The following is a 26952-nucleotide window of genomic DNA, read 5'->3' on the forward strand; positions in this document are numbered from 1 at the left end:
ACCCAGAGCAATGCTGCCAAACGTTGTAACTGAAAATATTTTTATTTGACATCAATAGTAAAGAAGGCACATTGGATTACATCCCTTGATATATAAATGATAAGAATGCAAAAGCAAAACCATCTACAGGAAACCCAAAGGCAGTCCAGTATACATGTAGCGTCCTGGGGGAAAGCAGCATATCAGGACCCTCCCTCATGCTAACAAGCAGTCAGTCATCCCAAAGAATCCAAGCATTAGCGTTTCCTTTGAAGCTGTTTTTCTGGGTTTCAACCATTAGTTACAATCAGTATCACTCTGAATGTTTTCACCAGTAGGGGAGAGGAAAAAACACCACCCACGACAGGACACCAAAGTCGGAATTGGCTTTGGTGCAACATGAGTGTTTGTAGATGTGGCCCCTGAAAATCCCCGGGAGAGAAATTTCATGGCCAGGTCGAGTCACGAGCATTTAATGAGTTTGACTGATACAGAGTTTACACAGAGACAATGAGATCTAGAAATCACAGGTCAGCACCAAAGGGCAATATAAGCTACAAAAAGTGGCTTCAGTTCTTTACATGGCTTGTGGCTTTAGCAGTGGAAGAGAAACTATGCAGCAGCTTCTTGCACTACTAGAATCTGTCTGCTGAAAAGGGTTTTCAGGTTTCCTGATTTTCCAGTTTCCATTTCTTCTCTCTTTCAAGGCACATGTTGTAGAAACCTTTGATCCCAACAGCCAGAAACAAGCGCTCATCCCACCTCCATGACATTGAATAATTTCAGCATACAGCTAAACAGTGTGTTGTTGCACTAACTTTTTTCTAACCATCAAAGAATCTCACTGCAAGGAATGCTGCCAGCATCTCCCCCACCCAGCTGACATCAGATAGACATTACAGCTGAAGGTTCCAACTCTGACTTACAAAAGGCTCAGCACAAAAGTGAGGTGCTCTCTGCAAAGACATGGCATTTTCAAGTGAAGCCTTGATAAATTTTTGGTTATCTGCTGCTACCTGTAGAAGTGGAGCCCTCCTTTCTAAGGCAGCTTTGAAAAAAATTTTTAAAAACAATTCTCTCCTGTGTCTCCATTATTGCTACAGACTACACCCATGCCAATGTTTTACAGGGAGGCTTTTTTCCTGATTTCTGTAAAACACATATTCTTGTACTCTCTTGCATCTTTAAGACCTGGAGCCTGATCTGCCATAAGGACTATTGTATTGTTTGGGTTTTTTTTTTAATATTCAATGATAAGCACAAGGGATAAGGTCTTAACCACAAGCCTCCTTCCTTGCACTTTGCTCCTGCTCCATGCAAGGCCATCTTGCCATAGCTCCCACCATGATTGGAGCAGCAAGTCTAGCCAGAAAGAGCGTTGAACCAAAGGAGGTGAACACTTCTCCAAAGTGAAACTGAAAAGGCATCTAGCAATTAAAGTCCCTCTGCGTCCTGTGAGCCACTGCTGGCCTAAGAAGAAATGCACTGTTCCCTGGCCCCTGCAGGATCCCACCCCTGCAGTGCAAGGGCTCAGCAAAACCTTCAGGTCTCAAAAGACCTTCAGGTAACAAAAAACCAAACTAAACCAAACAAAGGGGAAAAAAAAAAAGAAAAAAAAGGCAGTGCTGAAGTTGATCCCCAATACAACAAGAAGTGTCCCTGATTTTAACAACCTTCAGCACAGGCCAAGGAAGTGCAAATTGCAGTGGTTAGAGCTGGTGGCAAAGTGCTCACCAGAAGGAATTCAGTTCTGAGTTCTGGGAAGAGCTTTAAATCACTTAAACCAGCTCCCTGGGTGTCAGCGCTCGAGGCTTTCACACACGGTCCAGGGAAGGAGAAGCAGGGTCTGTACAGGTGGTGCCCTGGTGCACTGAGAGAAAATGGTACTGCAGAATGTGCACGCCCCTCAAGCCTGAGACAACCAGAAGGGAGGACACACGTTGCAAACAGGCTTTAGGCAAAGAAAAATCATTTAGATGTCGGCCCTGCTGTGAATATCTCAGCACCGCAGGAGATTTAATAGAAAAATACACAGAGCAAACAAAATACATGGCTTATACATAATGACGCACATGAAAAGCCTACTAGTCTAAAGATAAAGGAGGCTTTGAATCACATCCTATTACGCTGCACCCTACTTTAATCTGGTATTAAATATACTGCCTATGATACACAAATTGCTTTTAAAAGTCATTAAAATGTTACAACAACAAAAGTACTAAAAGATTTCAAGTTTTATGCACAACCTTGACACAGAAAATTTTGGTTTTTGGAAGCTTCAGACAATGTTTAAATAGCGTGGTAACTTCCCACCACTACTAACAAGTGTTAGCAAATGTTAAGGCCATAATTTATTTGTGCAATGAAATTAATCTTCATTTCATGGAAAAAAAACCCCCAAAAGACGAATCAACACCACAAACACCACTCTGAACTCCTCCACCCCCCAAAAAAATCCCAGGTGGTGTTGTGCTGAAGCAAATAATCTCTACCATATCCAGAAGTAAGGTTATCTGAAGCCAGCAGATTTTAGAGAGGTCATCTGTATAGCTTCCCACCCTGTGCAGGGAGCTTACCCACAAATTCTGGCAAACTGTGTCAACCCACTCAAAGCCTCCTTTGAGACTAAAAGAAATAATGACATTCACTGAATCCAGACTTGATTGTTCAACACCTGCTCTGCACATAGAGGAGATGTTTGTTTTGGTCACTCTGAGAAAAAAGTTGTATTTTGCTGTCTCCATTTAAAAAAATCTAATGCAAAGCGTAAACTTGGACAATTTTAGCAGCATTTTACAGTCCTTCATAAAGTAAAACCAGGAATGAATTATAAAGAATGCCTGCACACACCTCATTCAAAATACCAAATATCATGGGCAGTAACTGTTGCTATATCACATTCATAATCAGAAAATTTTGAGTCCAGCAATTAATTCGACATCAGATTCAACATTCTATGGCAAAGTAACTATTTACAACTCGTATGTACAGCTTCTGGACTTACAAAACAATGGAGAGCTAGAAAGTTGTGTAAAGTCAAGTTTGAAATTTAAAAAAAAAATTAAAAAGCACTTGTCCAACCAATTTGGAGACACTTTGGCATGCCAAAAGAGGCCTTTTTTTTTTTTTTGGGTTCACTGCAACTCTTTTAAAACCAGCACATATAATGCATCAGTGAGGCCAGATATCCTGGGCAATATAGGCAAGTCTCTGTTGTGTCTCTGACGTTAGCTATTGGGGGAGCCAATATCCACTGTGATCTTTGTGTACAGAGGGTACTTGTCAGTTCTTAACACCTTGTAGGATAGTGTATTTAAGCCATCAGAATTCATTGTCTCCCGTGTGTGAGCAATTCGGTCAAACCTGCAGGAGGAGAAGAAATAAATGTGGGGGAGGGGATGGAGACAACAAGGAAAGAAAGGAAAAATGTTTAAACAATCTGATCTTTGCATACCTCTTAGGCAGCATCGCAGGTGTTTCAAGAAAAACCTGAGTATCAGTGCCATAAACTCCCTCATTTGGCCAGCCTGAGCAATGGGCCAGTGCATTCCTATGGGGTCAAATTTTAGCTAGAAAGAAGCAGCCAAGCTTTTAAATCACACAGGTCCTTTTCCAGCTCTGCACTAGAGCAGAGGTTTATACCCCAAAGACAAGCTGGAAACAATTGCTCAGAATCTAATTTTCTGCATTTAAGAAATAAAAAAACAGGAGAGGCCTTTGTGCTGCAGTGCAATGTTGGGGAAAAGGTGTATAAACAGATAATAAATTGGGAAGGGGAAGGTGGCGGCTGACAGAGCAGGAGCAGAGAGCTCAGTAAGCAAGGAAATGGCTGCAGCCTTTCCACACTGGACCTTTGTGCCCGGCAAAGGGAAGGCCAAGCAGCTGGAGCAGCAAGGGCAGGAGGCACCCCTAAACCTGCTGTGGGGAAGGGTGAGACACACCTCTCGGGGTTGGGTTCGTTCTTCCTGTCCCGGGAATGCCGGATCATTCTGCACTTCCCAATGACCGCATCCGGACGGGATATCCCCATGCCTTTAAACACCAGCCTGCAGAAAGCGAGTACATTAAACACCCAAAGGATGTGGGATGCTCTGCCACACCTTCCACAAACAACCACTGGTTTTACCTACTGTTTTTTGGTTTCTTTTGAGGGGGATGTTACTAATGCACTCCCAAGCTTGCTGACACAAGGAAGGAAAGCCAGTCCTTCTCCACACAGACACTATCTACCACACAGAGTGGAGACCTCCCCCTGCCAACACCAAGATAGCTCACCACACCCTCACTTACACCTCCATCTCCTCCAAACAACACCCAACACCCACATTAACCCTGGTACAGGCTGTAGACTCGAATTTGAGTGGGAGTCATCTAGTTTTTTAACCCATATGGATGGGAGCCAGAGGAGCACTAATCTCTTGTGAAAGCTGCAGTGTTGAGGGAAACCAAAGTGAATGGTGGTGACACAGCATAAAGGAGACACATGGTCAGAGTCACAGTGGCACCAGCTGGGACCTCCTGGGTGAGGGGCAGCCTGTCTTTGTTTGCATGCTCTCTACAAAGCACCTGCTGAGTTTTTTCATAGATATCAGTGATGAAAAATACTTGATTTCTTGTTTGCCTCTCTCTTTTCACTTCTTTGCAGCATCTTCTGTTCCTTAAAACCTGAGTGCCCCAAAAGAAAGGACTGCCACCTTGATATGAATGCCCTACTGGAAAGCTGTCCCTTTCTTCTTTTTTTAAACAGAAGTGCCAAACCTCAGGAAGGTACAATTTTTTTTTTTTTTTTAACACCTTTTCTGAAGCCTAGAAGAGTTCAGAAACCCCAGAGAAAAGATCACAGAGTGGTTTTGATACTGAGAAACATGAAGAAGGCCTCCAAATACAAGGCTGTCATGATGATTTCTCTCAGTGAATGCTGTGGATATGTGAAGCTGAAAGGTAGCACGTTCATCCTTTGCCCTGGTCCTCTCAGCCTGCCCTGTGAGAACACCTTCATCCTCTCCTGCACTTCTGAGCCTTCTCAGCCTCCTTCCAGTCAAGCTCACAGCATTATACAGACAGCCTGACAAGTGGAACTCTCCTGGGAACAAAGGGATCTGCTACAAGGCTGCAGACCCAAACAAATCTTGGGTTGCATTGGGCAAGGTTGATCAAAGTCTCATCCACCTTCAGCTGCATGTCCTGAATTCCCTTCTTTGAGCCAGTACTGGGCGACCAGAAGCACACTGCCCCAGCCAGTGCACTGGTGTGGATGCTGTTGGTGAGGGCATAGGGAGAATGAACAATGGCAGGGGGAGGGGTGTGACTTTGCCAACTAGAGCCCCTCCCCGCTGCACCTTGGGAGCTGAGAAATGGGGTGCCAGCACCCAGCAGGAACGTGCTCTCGCTGAGCCAGTAGGTTGCCCCACACATCACCTTCACCTCCTGCCTGCAGACAGCCCATGTCCTCCCACACCCAGGTGAGACCAGCAGGGCTGTGCTCATCCTCACCCTGAGCACACCCCAGGGTGCCAAGGAGGAAAAATTATTTACCTGTTATAAATGTCATCATCTTCACCACCCCAGCCCCAGTAATTGTTTGGGAACCCATTGATCTTTGTGAACTGCTCTTTGCTTAGGGCAGACACGCCTCCAAAATACTGATTGTAAGGCAACCTGGAAGCAGAGGAAAGAGCACATTAGCGGAGAAGAGGTGTTAGCCAAGGGGCAGCCTGCCTGCCTGAAAAGGGCTTGCTGCTGCCCTTCACCCAGCCCACACCCTGCAAGGCACCTTCCTGCCACAGGAAGCAGCCATGTGTTGTGGTACTCTGGACTCAGCTGAGGCAGAGGGAACTGGTGGGCTCAGTCCCAAATACACCTGAGAGGTATTCTGCAACTGGAAGTAGCTGCAGCCTTTTACCAAGCAGTACACTGTCCTCAAAGGACAGGCTGAAATGCATATCACCTCATCGAAGGTGACATGAATGCCACAGGAGTGGCAAGAGCTCAGACAGACACTGGATATGCCACAGAGCCTTCTCCCTGTGCAGCTCTACTGATCACCTTCACACCCCTCAGTGCCCCAAAAGGAAGCTTGCAGCCCAAAACTGAGCTGGCAGTGTGACCTTGCACACAGAAAGCCAACCAGCTCACACCTGAAATGGGACAATTCACCAGGAGACTGGGGACAGACGAAATTCAGACCAAGAGCATAAGGAGAGGGTCCACACAGGGATCACCAGGATGTAGTACAGCCTTGTCTTTGCTTTAACAAGCAGAGAAATCCCCACGGCCATGCATTTCTGTTTTAAGCTTCACATCCATGCAAGAAAGAGCTGCAGCTGCTGCAGTGCCAGTGGCAGTCCTGCTTGGAGCAGGGCTTGGGTCTGGAGTGGAGACATTCACAGACCCTGCCAACACCACCACTGCCATAGCCCTTGCACTACTGGCCACCGCAGGGTCATGACCAGTCTTCACTTTATAGATGAGCTTTTAAACTCCTCCTTGAGGATTTGGGACAGGGGAAAAAAAAAAGCAACCAAAACTTAAAGGAAAAGCAAGACACATTTTGTCCAGAACAGCTTGCTAAACCCAAATATATGCTGCAAGAAGTTTCACTCTGTGCTGCTCTCATGTACCAGGGCAGGTCTCTCAGTGGCATAAAACCAAACAGCCAAAAAATTTTTGTCTTGCTCTTAAAATAGTGTCTGATGCAGTCTTTTTAAAGCTGCACATAATTCTCAGTGTGTGAGAGTGTCTCACTTTTCAGACTGGGTGGAAACACTAGCTGTCTTCCAGCTCCTAGACTGAAACACAAGAAGGGATATGTGGGCATCTGCAAAACGAAGGCTGCTTAGCTCTTCCTCACCCTTTGTTTCACCTTCCAGAAGCTGTGAATTTTAATAAAGTGCTCAGCTGCATTTCTCCATCTTCCTCCCCTGCAGCCACCCGCTCCCTGCAGGGCCCTGCAGGTTAAGACAGCCTTTTGGGAGAGATGCTTTCCCATGCTTTCAGTGGTGGGTGGGGATGTGTAACACTGCGCCTGCCCTGCTAGGCTGGCAGTGCTATTAGGAAACAGATGCTGCTCCAAAAGGCATCTCACCGAAATCCAAATTTATCCATGGATACGGAGAGATGTCGTGGCTGGCTGTAGCATTTGTAGGTGTTCCTGTCATCCATCGGGATGAGGTCTACATCACTAAACACAAAGCAATCATAGTCATACTCCTTCAAGGCCTCTGCAAATCCAATATTCAGTAGTTTAGCGCGGTTAAATTCTTCTTCTCCATCCTAATTTAAAAACAAATAAAAACAGTTAAGTGACTTAAATTTGACAGTGGACATCAGCAGTTTCTTACTCGTTGCCAGATGCCAGTGTTGCTGCAGAGGGCTGACACGCCCTGATGACAGACTGAGCTCGAGCTCAAGCACTGCTCTTGCAGCACCCATGGCATGTTTGCAGCAGACCCCAAATGCTGCCTGTGGAACAGTGACACTTGGGTCAGCTGCAAACCACGGAAGCAGGAAAAATGGCTGAGGAAGGGCTGGACCCAGCTCAGCTCCCATCTCTTGGTGGGAGCCCCCAAGAGGGCAGGTTTGATCCAATGGTAAGCAGTCCCTATGTTCCACTCCATGTACAGGCATTTAAGGATTGAATTTTCTTATACAGGGCAAGCAGGTGGGGCTTCCTGGAGCAGCAGAGAAAAGCAAAAAGAGGTGAGCTCCTCTGGAAGAAAGGACTCTTGCTGCAGAGAGAAAAACATGGGCAGTGCTTTAACTTACAGCCATGACAAGGACCATGGACCAAAACCCTGCTGTGGCCAGAATTTCAGCACCCTCCTCCTAAGCTCTGTCACAACATGGCTGTGAGACTGTGGCACAGCCACTGCTGAGCAACACCCCAGACCTGATTTGCAAAGCACGAGATGGCACCAGGAGCCAAGGTCTGACGCTTTGCTGCTCACCTCTGACCCTCTGCCAAGCCCTGAGCAGCCATGAAGGCAGAGGAGCAGGCTGCTCCCTGGGCCCTGGGCAGCAGGTTTGGCACGTGGCTGTGACACAGCCTTGGTCACTGCATGGCAGGCCAGCACGAGCTGCTTGCCAAAAGGGCTGCAGCTGGAGAGGAGGATGCTGCCACTGCTGCGGTGGCACATCCCCTTCTTGGGTGCTCTTCACCCCTGTTCATCTCTCCTGGGGGCTTTGACAGATGGGGAAAATGCAATCAGGAAGGTTCTCGCCATGATGGGAAGAACCATCATGAAAAGAGTTGACACTACAGCAGGGCATATTTATCCCAGGGCAAGCACAGCTAATGAAGGGACTGGCAAAAAACAGGGCAGGAAAATCTCTACTTTCCTCCCCAGGTAATGAAGCACCTGAGGAGAACTTGTCTGACCCTTTTCAGGCAAAAACATTTCAAAAGCACATGTGGATTTGAGCACAAGTACAGGCTCACAAATTGCGGAGTACTTTAGCTTTTTAGCTAAAATATCGTACCAAAAACCCAATAATGCTGGTGGTTTGAGAGTAAGGATTTCCAACTGAAGACCCCACTCTGCAGCAGCTTCAAACCCAAACCCTGTACAAGGCAACAGAGCAGGTCGAAAGAAACTCATAGGGCATCCCTCAAAGAGACTGAAGGATTTTGCCAGCCTTGAAAGCAAGACTGCCAAATCCATTCCACTTTTACTCCTCCACACTCTCTGAGCAGTGCTAAGACAAAGGACTCCCACACTGTGCAAGCTGTCCCCCTACCCTGCACTACCCACACCCAACATGGGATGCAAACCAAGGATGGATAAAATACTGTGCCCAAGGAGCAGCAGCTTGGAACACCACACTCGTTGTAACAGCTTTATCTGGTTAATAAGCAATCATTTTGGTAACCATTTAATCCAGACTAATTAACAGATTTGCTGCTGAATACCCAATGCAGGTTCTTGAAACAGCCCCAAGTATATTCCAAATGAAGGTTTTAAAATACAAGTGTCAAACCAGTTTTCAAAAGCATTACTCACCTGCCTTGGGCATAAATGACTTCACAGGGAGGAGTAAGCTTTCATGGAAGAGGATCTGAGCAAATTCTCAGCATCCTCACCCAAAACAAAAGGGTTCACACAACAATAAGGTGGTGGGTGGACGATCATCATCATGCATAAAGCAAGAGCAGTGAAAACTCAAGAACAGAAAATGAAGGCAAGTGGAACAAAGAGGCTGGGGAGAGGAAGCAGCTGAGGTCATGAGATTGGAGGATTTTCTTTCCCCAGCAAAGGCTGCTGCCAGCCCTAGCTGCCCAGCACTCCTCAGGGCCCACGACACCAAATGCAGACTTGGTTCCAAGGTTCTGAGGGGGATTTGACCGGGTGCTGGTGCAAAGTGCAATGTGCTCATACCTCAAAGCAACTGCTGGGGCCTCATTTCATACCCTTTGGCTGCTCTTTTCCTAACGAAATTCAAGGAAAAGGGCACCAATTTTGTTACCAGCAGAGGCTTAGCTGTAATTAACCAGCGCCTTCAGGCAGCCTCTAACTCCTCTGGATGACACATGGGGATAACAGCACTATAAGGAGCAGTATTTTTAAACCTCTCCCCAAAAAATCTCAAAGCACAGAGAGTTTTGTACCAAGAGCATGCAGGACCCTTCCTGCCACCCCACCCATGGGACCCTGACAGAGCTCACACTGGAGCCCACACTGTGCACGGAGAGGGACAGGACACAGGGCAAACACTTCATGTGGGCATTGCCACTCTCCTCCCAAATGGCCCCTAATGCAGCTTCACAGTCCGGCATCCAAAAGACTAGGAAGAAGGGAATCACAGCCTATACAAGAAAACAAAGAACTCTCTCCAAGCCATTTTTTACAAACTTTACGGAGAGCATGTAGCTCATGCAGCAAACTTTGCAAGGCTGTTATCAACTGTGACTGCTTTGAGGCAGGAGGTTACTTTTCTGTCCCAGAAGGTATGTGGGGATTTAACACAGTATATTGGAATAAAAAAAAGACAAGAGGTTTTGCTTTTTGCAGTAGCTCTCTTTCTTTACCTACGGCAATGTGGAAGCACTGGCGTGCTTGCAGTATCTGAGATTCAAATATCTCTCAAAACTCACATGCACGCTTGCAATCTGACTGATCTGTGACATTTTGGAAAAACAACCAAACAACAAACCACAGCTGTGAAAACTTCCTTCCAGGTCAGCACAGAGCACAGTACCTGCCGGTGAGCCTTCAGAAAGCAGATAAAGCACTGCTGAAAAAACCTCCATCCCTCACCTCTGCCTAGTGGCTTGTCATCCCATGAATGCTGCTACTTGTCACAAAGAAATGGATGAGTGTGGACTTGCTTGGACAGAGGAGCATTATCCTGAAGAGCAAGGCAGCACACAAAGGACTGCTAGTTAGACAATGCAGTCAAGCTCTAGACATAGCCTCCATGCTCTCCTAGGCTTTCAGACAGAAAATATGTAATCCAAGCACATTTTTTCTATTTTCTTCTCCTGACAAATTTTGTCCCAATGTTCTCTTGTCCTGAAATTTAACCCATGTCTGAGTTCAGTGCTGGTGTCCAGCACCTGCTTCTGGCTCCTGAATTAACTCTCTCTGTCACTCCCAGAACAAATTGCTGCCTCAGTCCTGCAAGGTCTAACACTGACTCCTGCTCGCACCTGGAGGTGAATGATCAGCTGAGCAGAAGAACATCCAGGCTTTTTTACTTCCCATCCCTTACCTCAGCTGAATCTGGCTTGTTCACCCAGACCTGCCAAAGGAGACAGGGTTCCTTTTTTTTCAGTGCTAAACAGAAAAAAAATTGGGGTTTTTGGAATCGTTACTCAAACTAAAGAAGTTGCAAACCAGCAAGAAGCCACATGTCCTGACTTTGCTCTGCCTCCCACATCTATGCAGGAGGCAGCTTTGTGATTCCTCCTGCAGACAGCACAGATGAAATGTGGCTGCACCTCTCTCACCTGAATCCTCAGCTCATCGGATCTCATGGAGGTAATGGTAAGGATGTGTGTTGTATGTTTCTGGCCAACGAGGAGAACCATCACCTCCAGTGGGAGCTTGCTAGCTAATACACTGAGATAGCCTGAACCACGCCCGCCATATCCATGGGGAAGTCCTTCCTCCAGTGGACTTGACCAGGCATAAACAAATTTCCAGAGCCACAGAGAGATATCAGGAGATACTTTGGTGTTTCTCTGTCACAGGGTGTTTTGAGGCCTCAGCACAATTACACTGGGCAGTGGGAGAGAGCAGCCACAGTCGAAACCTGCCTCCCCTGCCTCTGCAAGGGTAAGCAGCAGCCGAGCACAATTCCCTCCTTTGCCCACAAACCTGATACCCCCTGCAAAGTAACGCGGGTAAGAGTGATGCCCCAACCACTTCACACACACACACACACACACACACACACACACACACACACACACCTCTCTGGAAAACTGCTACCAAGACACTACAAATGGCACCAGGGGCCAGTGGAAAATGGTTGAACAACTGCCCAGTTTCCAGGGAATTGGCTAAGTCTTCCCTTTCTCAAACTTTAGTCTGGCTGCATGGGCATTTGCATGGGCTGAACTGCAGGGAGAAGATTAACTTCTAGAGCTGAGCATCTGCCTGGCATTGGCCGCAGGTGTGGGAGGACACACGGATAAGGGTGGGAGTAAGCAAGGCTGAGGGAGACGCTGCAAATTTGTCACTTGTGGGGCATTGATGGGCCCTGGGCAGAACGTGCCCAGCCATGTGTCCTCTTCTCAGATTTACCTGAAAAATCCTCCAACACACAGGGTTTGGGTTTTCTAGGGGTGGAGTGTGCAAGGTGAAACACAATACGTTATTTTCCACTGGCTCCCGTTACATACTGGACATTTTACAAACATCATCCCCCTGACTTCAGCCAAGTCCTACTCAGAGGCATTCAGGCACGCAAGAACAGCACGGAGGAAACACAATGGACTCGTGACAGAAACACATTGCGCTGAAAGGAAGAAGTTTGACATTACCAGTGCAGCAGTAGCAGGGCTCAGCGCTCCTCTTTCTTTCTATGAGATGCGGAGCACAGAAGAGCATGTAGGCAGCGTGTAAGAACCAGATCACACAGTAATTCTCCTTGCTTCAGTGATTGCTTTGATATAGACAGGATTAACAATAAAGGTAATATTTCCCCACTAGAAGGAAAAATAAAATAAAAAAAAAGGAGGGCAGATGCAAAGGGAAGGACAGACAAGAAAAAGAGAAAAGCAATTGTCAAGACAGCAGAGAAATAAGACTGTTTTCCTACTGTACTTCTGGAAGAATTAATACATTTTCTGTATCTCTCTCTACTCAGTGTTCCCACTCACCCTTGGGAGATGCATCCAGTGGTTTTACTACCACTGACCACTCCACTTCTAGACACGGCTTATTAGAGGCATGCAGAAGAAGATTTATTTTACAAATCAAGTAGTCTTACTTGCTAACCTACATCTACTGGATGTGGCCAGGGCATATATACCCTGTGTACTGCATTTCACTCTCACTCAAACTATGCCCACCCAAGAAAAAGCATTTGCTTCAGAAACTTCTGTGAGAGTTAACTGTAAAGGACACAGCCCTAGTGCTGGAGAACAGGACCACAGAAGAGGAGTAGCCAGCAACACAGGGCAATGCAAGCAAGCATGCACCATCACACAGCAGCAGGGACTCCAACCAGGCTTCAGACACTGCCTGCCCTTAGGGGCACCAGCCCTGCTTTCCTCACGCTGGAGCACCACGCCAGCTGCACACAACGGGGTGGTTGCTCTCTCACCAGCGATGCCCCGGACACGTGCAGGCAGCTCTCACAGCTGGCACGACTGCACCTGCCTGGGAAAGCAGCAGCCCCAGCGCAGGGCCGTGCTGGGTGCCACACCACCCTCCTGCTCCTGTGCTCGGAGCAGGGAGGCACCACCTGCACCCCTGGCCAGCAGCTCTGTGGCTCAGCCAGCCCCGCGGCACCAGCAACTCACACGGGCGAGGAAGCGCAGCCCGAAGCACAGAGGCTGCCGCTGGCCCTGGGCTGCTGCACCACAGTAGCACCAGCTCTCCTTGCTTTCCACAGCATGGGTTTTCTTACAGGGCTCAATTCTAGGGCACAGCACGCCTGTCTGCGTGCTGCAGAGATGCCTTGTGTCCTCAGCAGCGTGGCTGCCAGGCCACAAGCAGTCAGATGCAGACACTGAACCATCTTGGCCATTGTGCTGCAGAACTACTGCTAATTCCCCAGAAATCCCTTTTGTCCTGATCTCTGGCACCCTGGAAATGAGCAAAGCAAGAGAAATTGTAGTAATGGAGTATCAGTTTTCTCTCTTGGGATAAGTCTCCCCCTACTTTCAAGTCTGTGATGAAATTCATCGCCTGGGTGACCATTTTAAATATTCATGGTGTTTGATATGCCCAAACACACCAGCTGATCCAAGCAGAAATTTAAAGAGTTAACACTTAAAGAAGCATGTTATTTCATCTCAGTTCTTACTGAGCTGAGAAAACAGGATAAAAATACATATCCAAGAGAGAAACTGCAGTGGAATTGTCCAGAAGGTGGTCTCTGCTGAGGCTCTCAGAATTGCATCTGCCCCTTCACCCTACAGCCTGTACAGACACCTGCACATTTTAAGCCTTTCCAAGGGTGAACAACACTCACTTATCACACCATTATGCTGTAAATTAAGACAGCTTGTTGTGAGTGAAATGTGCATTTTTATGCCTTTCTTTTTTTAAAAGGCAGACTGAAGGCCACCAGATAGCAAGAAGAAAAAGCCCCAATACCAAAAACTCCAAGAACTTCTCCATGATGGCTTGTTTCTTTTCTACTCCTCTGAAGACAGCCACTTACCTGCCCCACTGCCACAGCTTTGTTTTCTCCATCCTGACTTTGTGCAATAAAGTGAAATCCTACACATGTATGACACATCTACTACCAAACTAGGCATTAATACCAACTTGTCACCTTAAAAATCTCTGCATGCCATTCCTGCAGCAGTTGGGAAAAAAGAACATATGGAAAGAGATAATTAATTGGGTTATGTTATTAGGAATTCTTTCCTCCTCACCAAGTGCTTTCTTTAAGCAGAAACTCTTAGGAGTAAATTGCACCTAAGCAGAAGCAGGGATCTCGAGTTTTCCACCAAAGGCATTGAAGCAAAATTTTTCTTCCTTTTGTTTTTCTTTTTTTAAGCAACCTTATTCCTGCCTGCCAGCCTACTGCTTTTCAAAGAAAAGCAGCCATTCCTCTGTTTCAAGGGGCACAGGCACTGTTGTGACAGCTGTGTGAAAGCTTGTCTCCAGCATCTTACCTGGTTGATAACATATACTCCATAATCTAGTTGCTGCCTCTGGAGAATTGGGTGCAGGTAATAGAGCCAGTACTTGAGGTGCTCCTCTCGGTTCCTGAATGGTATGATTATTGCTACCTTCTGAAGTGCTACACAGTCCTTGGGAGCAAAGCGACCTCCTGCTCTGACCTGTGGGTTTATCCTTGCCACTTCTTCCAGGTTTACAGGCTGGGAGAACTCCACACGCAGTGCACCAACTGGAAGAGAGTCATAGCACAAACCAAATTAACACACACAATCTATTTCTCTGAGCATACATCCTTTACACACATTAGGGTTTTGGTTGGGTTTAGTTTCTAAGAAACAGAGCTTTTGGTCCAAACACAATCCCATCAGTGCTTGGAGGTATTGAAGCTTGAACCATCCATATCCAAAGCAACCTCACACCACCAAGTCAGAACAAACCCACAAACAATGTGTGCTCTTGGTATCAGAACCCAGTCACTGACACTGAGAGTGTCCTACAGTCTGTGTGGCCAACCAAGAGCTGTGTTCCCACTGGCACATGCACCACAAAACCAGCCTGAAGTGCTGCCCCCTGGGCTCCCACCTACCTCAGGCAGCCCAAGAGGCAAGCGCTTCAAAAATTGTTCTGCTCTCCTACTGACAAAATCACCTATGGATAGTCACATGCAAAGTGAATAAAATCCCCTTCCTGCTTTTTTTTTTTTCTTAGAGATATTTTTGGTGTTCTGTAGAAATGCCACTTATTTATTAGAAGTTCTGTAATAGAAATTATAAAAAATCCCCATATCCAGATTTGCATACATGTTGGCAATTCCTGTAGATGGTTTCAAAAGTGGCAACTTTTGAAACCATTGAAACAATGTGTCAAAACCAGCTTAAAAGCGAGAAGTCCAGGTGGCACCAGAGAAACCCTTTCAGAACAGCCCGGCTGGCCGTTCTATTTGCTTCCAGCTGCTCCAGCACCAATGGCATGACTCACCAAGGAAGCCCAAGGAAAGGCCTCTCCTGCTGCCACGTCCTGCTTCCAGCACCAGCCAGTCAACAAACTGCACTTGGCACAAGCTCTGCAGTGGGGGGGTTGCTGAGGGCCCCCTGCATAAGGCATAAATCATCAGCCATAAATACCAGCCTGAGGATCACCCCTTAAGGATTTGGCTGCTGTGCCCTCCCCTGCTCCTCCATTTGGGTGTGTTTGAGTGTCCTGCCTCGCCAGTGCTACTGCCTCACATTTGCTGCAGAGACCCCCAGGTGCCCAAGGTGGGGCACAGTGCCCTGGGCAGCCCCTTGGCAAGGAGCACAAGTGACTTATGGAGCTCAAAAAGGCACCGGTCATCACAATCAACCTTGTGCATTCCAAAACATGTGACTACTAAAGAAAAGCAGAAATGATTCTCCGGACTCATGGCTCATTCCCTAGTTATTTAGAAGAAGCAACTTGGTTGTGCTGCTTCACTAACCGGTGCTCACTCACGCTGGAGAGGACAAGGAGGAGAGTGGCCAAGCTGGCAGAGGTGCTCGGTGCACCTCCAGGGGCAGCAGGGAAGCTTTGCTGCATAGCACCTACGCAGTGGCAGGATGCAAAGGGATCTCCTGATCTCTGCATTTGGCACTGGTTGAACAGGCAAGTTTCCCTCTCACACGAGGAGAAGGCAGTGATTGCTCAGACTCCAGGGGCACTGGGATCAGTCTGCCCACACTCCCAGCAATTCCCAGCTGACACCCGTGCCCAATTCTGCACCCTCTCTGCCCCGTGGTACAAGCTGGGCCCTGTGGATGCTGTCCTGCAGCTGCAGGGCCAGGGCTGAAGCCTCTCTGCTCTGAAGCCTAAATGTGGCTTGCAGGGAGAGCTCAGAAGGTGCTCTGCAGCAGGAGGAAGAGGCAAAAATTGGAGGAACTGGGGCAGGAAGGAACACGCAGTGGAATGACTGGGACTGGGGCTCAGTGGTGCCAGGATCAGGGGCCAGGCACAGCCATTCTTGTGCCTGTGGGACAGGCATCATATCAATGGGGCCAGAGGTGGCAGGAGGGGGAGACAGTACATTTTACGCTTCCGCTGAATTTGGGGGCTGCTTCCACACCACGGTGAGGAGCAGTTTTCCAAAACAGCCTCTGGCCCCAACCCACTTCCCCAGCCGTCCCTGTGCCCATGAGTGTCACCTCCATTAGGAGACTAGCACTCGGAGCTAGGATGCTAGTGCTAATGCTACACTTTTGTGATTTTAAAACAGCAGAGGGCATTGCACTGGGCATGGTTCACCTAACTCGTCACAGCCAGCAAATGGGATTTTGTTGGGCATCTGTGCTCAGGAACTTTATTTTCTCATCCTTCTTGCCCCTGGTTGCCAGGAGCAGGACCCGCTGGGATGCTGCAGGAAGCAAAGGGGCAGAAGCAGCACATCCCCTCACAGGGCCCTGCCAGCCTAGTCCACTGCCACGCACTGGGTGTGGCTGCTGTCCCACCAAACAAGCCTGTTCCTGTTGGGACAAGCTGGGCTCTGTGTTCCCAGTTACCGGACTCTTCTCCCAGTTGCTGCTCCCAAGAAGCGACTGTGAGCCCCATCAGACTGGAGAATGCTTTCTGGTTTAACAAACAAAGGTTCTTTCAATGTCTCGGACCCATTCAGAGTCAGGCAGGAGGAAATGAAAGTCTGCCATTTAGGTGAACTTACAGAGGAAATCTCCCCCTGGTGACTTGTGAGCTCCAGCTGGGCAAGAACAGCCGCAAGCATTTGGAACTGCAAACAGCATTTTGCTGGCTGGCATCCAGCAGCCCCCCAAGGCGAAACATAGACCACTCATCCTGCCAGCACTCACTCTTGCTTGCCTTACAGAGACTGGAATATTGGCAAGGAAAAGATGGGAGCAGAAAGCATATTCATTGCAAAAAACAGCTGCAGAAGGCAGAGATTTAACAGTTTCATAGTCTTGAAAGGCATTGGTGAGAAATGATCTCTACTGCTCCAATCTCCCACTTAATGAATCAGTTTTAAGGGCAGCACACCTTCTCACAAATCCTGCCCTAAGGGATGCAGCCAACACCTAGGTCAGTGAGAAGTCCCCAGGCACCAGTGCCATCCATGTGTGGCAAGGCAGGCGCCTCTGAGACAGGCTGGATACAAATCACTCAAGTTAATACATTCACCAAATACAAAACCAGGAAAAAAGCTGAGTAGGCTGTTTTGAAATACAGAATGACTAAAACAAACTCCACTTCATAAAGCCATGTGGCTGACACAAAGCAGCAGCAACATACCACCCACTGCAAACTGACACTTCCATTTCACTTCCCAAGCAGGACAAGGCTAAAGCCAAATCCACAAATGCACAGGCTTTCCAACTGGTTAATAGAATCACAGTTCCAACTACTAATTTTAAATAATTTTCACTGAAATCTGACTACCTGGATAGCAGGCAGTCCTAGGGTTGTTGTTTCCCAGGGATGCTGACTCAGGATGTAATCTGCAATGCCAGGAAAACATGCAAAGTCTGCTGCAAGCGCTGTCCCACCCGTCAAAATGGTGTCCCTATCTATGTTTACTAGGTAAACTTTCCAGCTCAATTCACTCCATCTGAATCTTTTCTGATTCTGTTCAAGCTGACTGCCTGACACAGGAGTCACTGTATATGGAGTCCCTTCTAAGAACAGACAGGCGTGACAGTGCTGTGTGGACTCGCAACTCTGGTCACCCATGCAGCTCAGCATCTCCAGGCAAATCCTGTTGGGTTCAGCATCACAAAGCTTCAACAGAGCTTCATGAGCCTCCACTGTGTATTTTTAGCAAAAGAAAATCTCAAAAACATAAATAAGCAACTGCAGGAAGCTTGCAAAAGAACACAAAAGCACAGCATCACATCAAAACATTTCAGAGTTTGTAAAAGGAGGCTTTAGCTGGCAGTGGCAGGGTAAGAGAAAGATACACCAAAAGAAAAAGCCAATCCACTCCTGCCACTCACCTCTGACCCTCAGAAGCATTTCTGCTCCCAGGGAAGGTGCACAGGAAAAGCCAGGGGCCATCACAAACTGGAAGCAGCTTCTCACACAAGCACAAAGTGAGGCTTGCGAAAAGCAGAGGCAGCTCAGTGCTGGAGCCCTAAGAGCCTGTCCCACAGTGCCAGTGATTTCCCCATCCCGACTTCCCAATGGCCATGCCTGCCACAACACCTAAACCTCCTGCCATCTGAGGCTGCCACCACACTGCCCTCGTGGTGCTCATCCTGCTGAGACAAAATGAGAGGACGCTCACACAAGCAGCCCAAAATCCACTCAGCCTGATGTTATAATAAATCTAGAGACTGCTCTAGCCTCCCTGGCCCAAAGGGAGTGATGTAGGGAGGCCCCAAGGAACACTTTCCCAATACTAGAAGTGTTGGGAAAACTCAGGAAGCAATGCCTCGCAGGGTCAGAAGTGCACTCGTGCATCCCTACAGGGGCTGCAAACGGGACGACACCACACTCCATCCAAGAAGGTGGGAACAGGGATACAAAACAGGGCTGCTGCCACAAAGGGCAGCCCTGGGGGACTCAGGCAGGACAGACTGGGGAAACCCTATTCTTCAGGAAGGAATTGGAAAAGGAAATAGGAAGGAGGTAAACTAGTCTCTTGGACAGGCCTGAAGAGTGATCCAGCCATCTGAATCACCCTCCAGAGAGCTTCACTGGGAAAACAAGCAAAATCCACCTGTATACCTTAAGCCAGGCATCAACCTCTGACATTTAGTTTAGTGAAAATGAAAGCAAAAACAGATAGCAGCAGTTGGAAAAAGGCTCTCCCCGAACAGAACCAAAAAAAACATTTCCATCACCCTGGCTGAGAGCTGGACATTGCTATCCATCCACTGAGCCATGAGCACGCCCGCACTGCCACACTCAGACAATCCTCACGCAAAAGAAAAGCTGGAAAAGAGCAGCAGAGCTCAAAGAGAGGAAAAAAAAAACAAACAACCCTCTCTTTTCAGGGCCCCGACCGAAAAGGGAAGGAAGGGCCCATCAGCCACACCAAGCCTTGGCTGGGAAAAACAACATCAGCTCCACCCCAGACAATGTGAGAGCAAGTTCCCCCACGCCAGGCTGTGAAGCAGGGCTGGACCCCAGCCCCACACGGCAGCTCCAGGGCGGGCAGGCAGCTGCATCCCACAGCTCGGCAAAGCAGTCATTTCCTCTGAAGGTAATGAAAATAATTTCCCATCAGCTAAACTTCAGAGCTGTGGCAGCAGCTTTTCAGATGGCACCAGACAGACTCAAGTCATGGCTCAGGCCCACGAGAGGGGACGGGGCAGCCCCCATGTCCCTTGCCCACCTGGGTCTCCCAAGCAGCCATGTCACTGGTCAAAGTGGTCCCTGCCTCTTGCTGCCTCCAGCCATTGCTCCCCTAGGAGAGTTTAAAGAAAAAAACTCCTTGGGTCTTCCTAGAAATATCCTAGTCACAAAAAACCCCAAAAACCTGCCCTCCCAAAGTCTGGTATACATTTCATTTGGCTGATCTACACTTGTGAAGTTGCATACCCCCACAGATGTTAACTATGCCAAGGCAAGGGAAGCCGGCTACATGGGCTCATCTCCTGTCCTGGGCAGGCTTGCACATGGTCTGGCATCTGCAACTATGGACCCCAAAGGAAAAAAGGCTGAAAAAAATGAGGATGCATCACATATGCTGGCAACATTGGGTCCGCCTGATTAACTCAGGAACTACTACAGCCAGAGAAAAAAAATTGTTAACCCAATCCCCAGCACTGACACTGGAATGTGGCATCTTTAGAACAAAATATAAAGAAAGGGAGACAGTCTTGTTGATGGAGGGTACTTCTGGGAGAGAAGCAAAGTCCTCCTTGGTGGCTCAAATCCAGTGCACGCTCACTGAGGCGGCTTTGAACTGTCTGCCTTTGAGCCAGGCAATCTGCATGTCATTAGCTCTTCCCACCCGCCACAAAATTAAATTCCAGGCTCTCTTAACAGCAAACTACAAACAAACAAACAAACAAACATGGATCAGAAAAAGGCTGAGCAGCCATCAGCCACAAACCCCCCACTATGCAGCAGGATGGGATGTGTGGACAGGAGCCCTCCCAGCTCGAGCAGCATCTCGGGCACGTCTCTGCCAGGGCCAGCCCCAAATCTTCAGGCAATCTCCCTTGCCCCATCCCATCCTGCCTGTGGCATGTGCACCTGGATTCCAGCACTGCCCCAGGGCTGGGGTGCACTCCCCAGATAGGTGGGGGAGCACCGGGTGCCAGGTGGGGTGGAGGTGTGTCTGTCTGTCTGTCTGTCTGTCTGAAACTCTGCCAGTGCTTGTGCACCCCAAAAGGATGGGCTGCTGCTGGCATCAGGGAGCACAGGAGGCGAGGACAGCAGGAGGGCATTCCATGCCTGGAGAGATGGCTGCTGCTTCCTTCGCTGCCCTGGAGCACAGAGGTTTGTGGGAACCCATCCCATAAAGGCCTTTACAGGGCCACTTCCAGATTCAGCAGGACAGGTTTGCAGGTAAATTGTCTCTTTGCCCTCAAAGCAAATCCAGAGACACCCCAGGTGGAGCAGGTGACAAAAGCAAATCTCTTTCAAACATGTGCAAAGGCCTGGGGACTGCCCCGAGTTCCCGGCAGTTCAGCAGCAGCTGGAAGCCTGCTGGAAGGGCTGTGCCTGGTCATGCCCCCTGTCATGGCCACTCCTCAGTGGAATCAGCACCTGCACTGTAAATGCAATCCACCCCTGGCTCACCAGGCACCTGTCCTTGCAGGCAGGGGCTGCACAAAAGAAAACACTGATCCAGTGGGGACAGGCTGGGCAACAAGATCTTCTCCAACCCAGAGAAACGGAAGCAAGCTGGACATTGACACTGCTCCATCCACATGCCCCAACACCCCAAATCTTTGGCCCCTCACTGCAGTACTGCTATGGACTGGCTGGGTTTGTCCCCAAACCCAAATCCCCCTTGTGCCCTGCAGAGAAGGGTGCGCAGGAGGGAGCGCAGCAGTGGCTGGCTGGAGAGCAGTGTCCACTGGTGAGGAAAGGAGGTGAGCTGTGGAGCCCAGCTCCTCCTGCTTGTGTGTGAGGCCATCAGACCTAGAGCACCTCCCTGCTGAGGACTGTGCACCTCCAGCACCCTGCCCTTCGGGGTGGGGAGGGCCCTCCAGACCGGGACAATGCTCCCTATCTGCTGCATGAAGTCAGACTAGCATGCTCCACACCAGAGGAGGAAAGTGAAAGAGCTTAACTGAATTCTGCGTCCAAGTGCAGTTTTGGAAGCTGCAAGTTATCTGTCTCTTTCCAAACACAAACTTGGCCCAATCTCCAAAGAAACTAGCTATTGCTTCAGATCAATGCTGGCAGAGAAACAAGCATGTTATAAAACACTACATGCATGAGACAGAAAACTTTCCTTTTCTCCTTTGTCTGTTGTGCTTTGTCCTTGAAACAGCTGCTCTCCAGCACAGCACAGTACCTTTCCAAGCTACTTTGTGAACCTAATTAACACTCCTTGACCTCCACTTCGACCAAATAAGAGGATGCTAGTGATATTTTCCTCACAGAAGCTGCTCCCTGCCTGCCAAGGAAGCCTGTGCTTCAGAGGTATGATGTGCTCCCTGCCACACAGATAGCTGTGGAGCTGTCAGTGGTGTTGCCAAGATCACACATCTGCTCCCTGCCAAACATCTTAAGCATATTCTTGGGAGACGTTTAACAGTTTCTCAAACCCTCTTTTGAAGCCAAGAAAGCTTAAATTTGAGCAAACTTTTTCACGTGTTATCTCCCCCTGCCCTCTCCATGCTCTTCTCTGAGTCTCTGTTTTACTTTTTCAAAAGAAGGCAGTAGAGGGACACAACACAACCCCAGCTTGTTTCTGTGAGCAATGCAATGCCTCCAGCACCCAGGCAGGCAGGAAGGAGCAGAGAACGGCTATATAAAACAGGTTTTAAAAAGGCAGGTCCAGATGAGAGAGGAAAGGGAGATGCTACATGTAAAGCAAATGTTATCTTCACTGTCTGGTATTGCAAGTGACCCCGCAGACTCAGAGGCCTCCAGTTCCTGGGGCAGAAACTCCCCATGGCAAGATGAGAGCCTACGACTGCAGGTGGGCAATGTGACAGATGACCAGGCCCCAGGCACGGCACACCTACCAAATCCCTTCAGCACTGTCAGCACTAGGAGTCACCCTAAAAATTGGTGGGTTTAGCATCTCTTAGGTTTTCACCCTCTTGCCTCAATTTTGTCCTGCAAGGATTCTGCCAGCAGTAACACATCTTCTACCTCTGCCCACAAAATGTCCACATATACAGGGCCTCAAACTGTATTATTTATTAATTCCATCTCAGGCAGCACATAACCTCTAAACACTTTTGTAATACAGACCATAAGCATCACTGCTGATTTTACAGGCTCAAAGCATCAGAAACCCCTCATCACTTATCTTCAGCACCAAGAGTTTAGAGCACCTGCTTGTACTGACTACACAGGCATCAGAAGCAGTGCATTGAAGAACAGCCTCGGTAATAGGTCCTCTCCTCCCTGAATGACAGCTATCCAAAGGAGTTTTTTCTTTAGATCCTTGTATTTTTTAAAACATGCCTCACTAACATGGAAGTGGGAAGCACCAGTTTATATCCAGAACTCTTTGACATCTTGGAAAAAGAGTTCTTTTCCTTGTAAGCCCAAGATACCCAAGTAGAAGAACTTGGGGGTGCTGGTGGGTGAGAGGCTGGACATGAGCCAGCCATGGGCACTCCCAGCCCAGAGAGCCAAACGTGTCCTGGGCTGCATCCAGAGCAGCGTGGGCAGCAGGGCAGGGAGGGGATTCTGCCCCTCTGCTCTGCTCTGGGGAGAGCCCACCTGGAACCTGCATCCAGCTCTGGGCTCCCAGCACAGGGAGGACATGGAACTGCTGGAGGGAGTCCCGATGATCAGAGGAGTGGAGTACTTTCCCTATGAAGACAGGCTGAGAGAGTTGGGATTGTTCAGCTTGGAGAGGACAAGGCTCTAGGGAGAAAACAAAGCTGGAGAGAGACTTTTGACAAGACAGGGAAAGATAGTGACAGGACAAGGGGCAATGGCTTTTAAGTGCAGCAGGTTTAGATTAGATGCTAGGAATAAATTCTTTACTGTGAGCGTGGTGAGGTACTGGAATGGGTTGCCCAGGGAAGCTCTGAATGCCCCATTTCTGGAAGTGTTTGTTCAAGGCCAAGTTGGATGGGTCTCTGAATGACCTGGTCTAGGTAAAGGTGTGCATGCCCACACCAGGGGTCAGGATTAAATGATCTTTAAGGTCCTGGAAGGGACCTTAAAGATGCAATCCAATCCAATCCAATCCAATCCAATCCAATCCAATCCAATCCAAACCATGGTATCCCAGGAAAAAGCCATTTTTAAACCTTAGTGAAAATGAGTACATCTCTAGTGGTTTGTCCTTTGGACAATTCACAGTTCATACATTAACCTACACTTTTGTTTTGTGAATATCCATTTATTACTAGTGTACAGAGTTATCAATTTTCTGATTTTATATCTGGGCATGAAAAGCTATTAAGACAGACATATGACTACAATATTTACCACACTTGGGTGAACTTTCTGAGAAGAAGCTCATGGCAAAAACGGCAAGAGCATATCTTTTATGTTTGCCATCCCAGCCACCCCTGGTGTCTAAATGGGGGTTAGAATTGGCTAAGGAGACAGCTGTTCTCTAAAATAACCTCCATAAATACTTGCACTCACCAGGGCAGGACTTGAAAATTACTTCCCTGAAATATAGGTAAGCCTGTCTATGCAATTCAGCTTTGCAGACTTCTACTGCATTAAAATGAGCTCTTTTGGAAATGGATCTTTCAGCTGAAGAATTTGACCCCTTGTGCATACCCTCCTTAAACCAGCAGGCATGTAACTACCCCAATACCAAAATACCAAAAAACCACATGGAAATAGAAAGAAGAAACACATTTGACTGGTTTGAAAGTGCTTAGGCCAACACTACTTCTTGAGAACAAATTTTTATTAAAAAAACCTCAACCAAAACCAATACCACAATACTGTTCTGCATCTCCTAAGGAATGTAACAATTTGGGGAATGGACACCTGCAGGAAATACCTGGATTTAGTTGCTTTTGGACTTCTTAGAGAAACCAGAATTTCTCAGAATTCTTGAGATTTTACTGCAGCAAGCACATTCTGCTTCCTGATATCCCATTTAAGATACTCATTAGCATGCAGCTCTAAACTGAAGCATAAATCCAAAATGCTTATTTTACCTTGTATTAGAAAATTGCATAGTCTTTAAAGGCTTTCAGCTTGAAGCTGAATTATAGTATTACCCCAGTCCTGATTTGTTCTTTTCAATTATAAATAACAGCAAGTGAACCATAAAAGCACATTTAAAATTTGGCAGCATCTGGTAAGAGATTAAACCTCATTCAGCTAATGCATTTGTTGCAGGGCCAGACAGCAGGGATTGTAAACTACTCTCTAAAGACTGCTAGGAAGAAAACTGTGGGCCTCTGAAATGAGTACCTGGCTATTTTACCATACAAAAAGCCTGAGCAGTTCAGTCACACATATCCTGTGTGAGTCATCACATGCTTCCCAACAACGACGGGGGAGGGGCAGGCAGGAAATTAAAACCCCAGAATCATGTATGTTACAATAAATGTTGGTTTGTTGAGGAAATGGAGTTTTTGAAGCTACCTGTTGCCATCAGACCCTTTCCCCATGCTTATGGGAGTACAGGAATCACAGGATGATTCCTGCTTTTTATGTTCATATTGATAAGTGAGTTTTGAGCTCAAAAAGGAGTATTTCTGAGTTCTGGGTGGGGAAATTACATGTCAGAAGTGTCCACAAAGTGCACACCCTGTATTCTTCACGGCGGCCTTAGAGACACATAAGATGCTGCTCAGGGGAGACTCAGCTCTGACCAACGTGAGAGGCATGATACAATTGTTTAACAAATGCTGTTTGCTACCAAAACCTGAAAAAAACAGAGAAAAAAAAAAAAAGAACAACAAACAGTTTCTCACCTACATGCTGGCTATAAATCTTGACGCCTTGACGGTGCCAGGCTGCATGTGACTGCACCACCCCACAAATACTGAAGTAACACAGCTAGAAAACATTTGCCTGCTCTATTGTAAAGAGCTACTTCTTCCGTGGCCCTGTTGCTCTCTTGACCATCTGTAACCACTGCGACCAGCCTCATGTGGCCTTTGGCAGATTCAGTGAACGGCACTGAGGATGCTACAAAGATGATTTAAAACATCTTAAATGATCCTTCAGCAACCAACTCCAATAACACTTTGAATCTTGGGGTCACTAAGAGCATTTCTCTAAACTCCAGGCATTTCCAAAGCACATGACTCACTCCTGACAGGATCAGACTAAGTGGAGACCATTCAAAGCAAAGCCATATTCATAAAGGGTTGCCACATCCACTCTCTGAGGACAGGCTTGCACAGCCACTTTCAGCATAAGTGATGTAGGGGAAAAAAAGCGAAAGATACGAATAAAAAACAAGAACACAAAACACAGGACAGTTTCTTTTAGTGACCTCAAAACCACCTTCCTAAAATAACAAAACAGTTGTTTGTAATTCAGATGCATTGATCCATAAAGAGCTGACCAGCAAGCAGCAAGAGAAACTATGATTTTTTTCTGTCGGTTCCGTAAACGGAAAACCACAGGTAGCTCCTCTGAAGTCTCTTCCCCCGATGTGATCTCTGGTAACAGAGGTACCTATGCTGAAAATGGCACACTTGGCTCAAGGGCTCAAGGTGTGGCCAGACTACTGTCAACCTGGGATGCCAGCAGGCCATGGTAACAGCCCTGCCATCTGCACAAGAGTGTCTGTTCGAGGAGCAGCAGTTACAAGCAACAAGTTGGGTGCGAGAGCCTTCTAAAGGTACCAAAAAAATCTGAAATTCCCCTTGTCCCCAGCTCTGCCTTGTGACAAATCTAGCAGATCAAAACAGCTCCAGCTCATCACATAGTAAAAATGAGACCACCAGCAGGCTGCAAACCCGCCGAGATCCTGCCAGCATGCCAGCACCCAAGCGGTCGTGGAAAAAGCCTATGGGGAGCACAGCTCCAGTGCAGATAAAACACACGCCAGGCTGCCACGTATCACGGTACTGCATCACAGGACCAAATATGTCCAGTGGAAAGCGCCGCTGGGATACATAACAACTGTGCTCATGACCCTGCCTCGGAGCTCATTTTAAACCCGTGCCGCTCATTCAGCAGGTCCGCGGACAGAGAAAGGCTGCGAAAAGCCTGCACAGCGCAAAAAGCCCTCCTGAGCTCGCATTGCGCAAGAGCAGCATTTTGGGTAGAGTTCCGAGAGGAAATTACCCAACCCCGAGGACAACCAGAAAGAAACCTAGCCGGGCGGGGTGGGAGCGCTTCCCGAGCGCCCAGGGGCTCCGCTCGCCGCCGCCGTGCCCGGGCAGCATCCGCGCCGCGCTCCCCTGCGCACCGGCTCCCCGGGGATTCTCCCACAATCCCCCTCCGCCGCCGGCACACCCGGGAGCGGCGGCGCCGCTGTCACAGCGCGCCCGCTCCCCGGGCGAGGCACCCACGGCGCACCGGGAGCCGGCGGCGGCCGCCCGCGCCTCCTCCCCGCGGCCCGGGCGGCGTCGGGCACCCGCGGGCGGCGGGCCCCCGCCCGTCCCCCCGCAACCCCGTCGGGACGGCACTCACC

At 48.2% G+C, this 26952-nt stretch overlaps 1 protein-coding gene across 1 annotated transcript in view; it reads right to left on the minus strand.

Moving 5' to 3' along the window:
* Positions 1-39: 39 nt before the first annotated feature.
* B4GALT1 (beta-1,4-galactosyltransferase 1) overlaps positions 40-26952 on the minus strand; it is a 27183-nt gene continuing 270 nt past the window's right edge. The window contains exons 1-6 of the mRNA XM_058823489.1: position 26952; positions 14273-14508; positions 7064-7251; positions 5515-5637; positions 3921-4025; positions 40-3342 (exon numbers count right to left, since the gene is read on the minus strand). The exon at position 26952 is cut by the window's right edge and continues 270 nt beyond it. Of these exons, the coding sequence (XP_058679472.1) occupies positions 3207-3342; positions 3921-4025; positions 5515-5637; positions 7064-7251; positions 14273-14508; position 26952 (789 nt within the window). The 3' untranslated portion in view covers positions 40-3206. The remainder of the gene's footprint in view (positions 3343-3920; positions 4026-5514; positions 5638-7063; positions 7252-14272; positions 14509-26951) is intronic.

This window comes from Ammospiza caudacuta, chromosome Z, assembly GCF_027887145.1.
Source record: "Ammospiza caudacuta isolate bAmmCau1 chromosome Z, bAmmCau1.pri, whole genome shotgun sequence".
NCBI classification, from domain to species: domain Eukaryota; kingdom Metazoa; phylum Chordata; class Aves; order Passeriformes; family Passerellidae; genus Ammospiza; species Ammospiza caudacuta.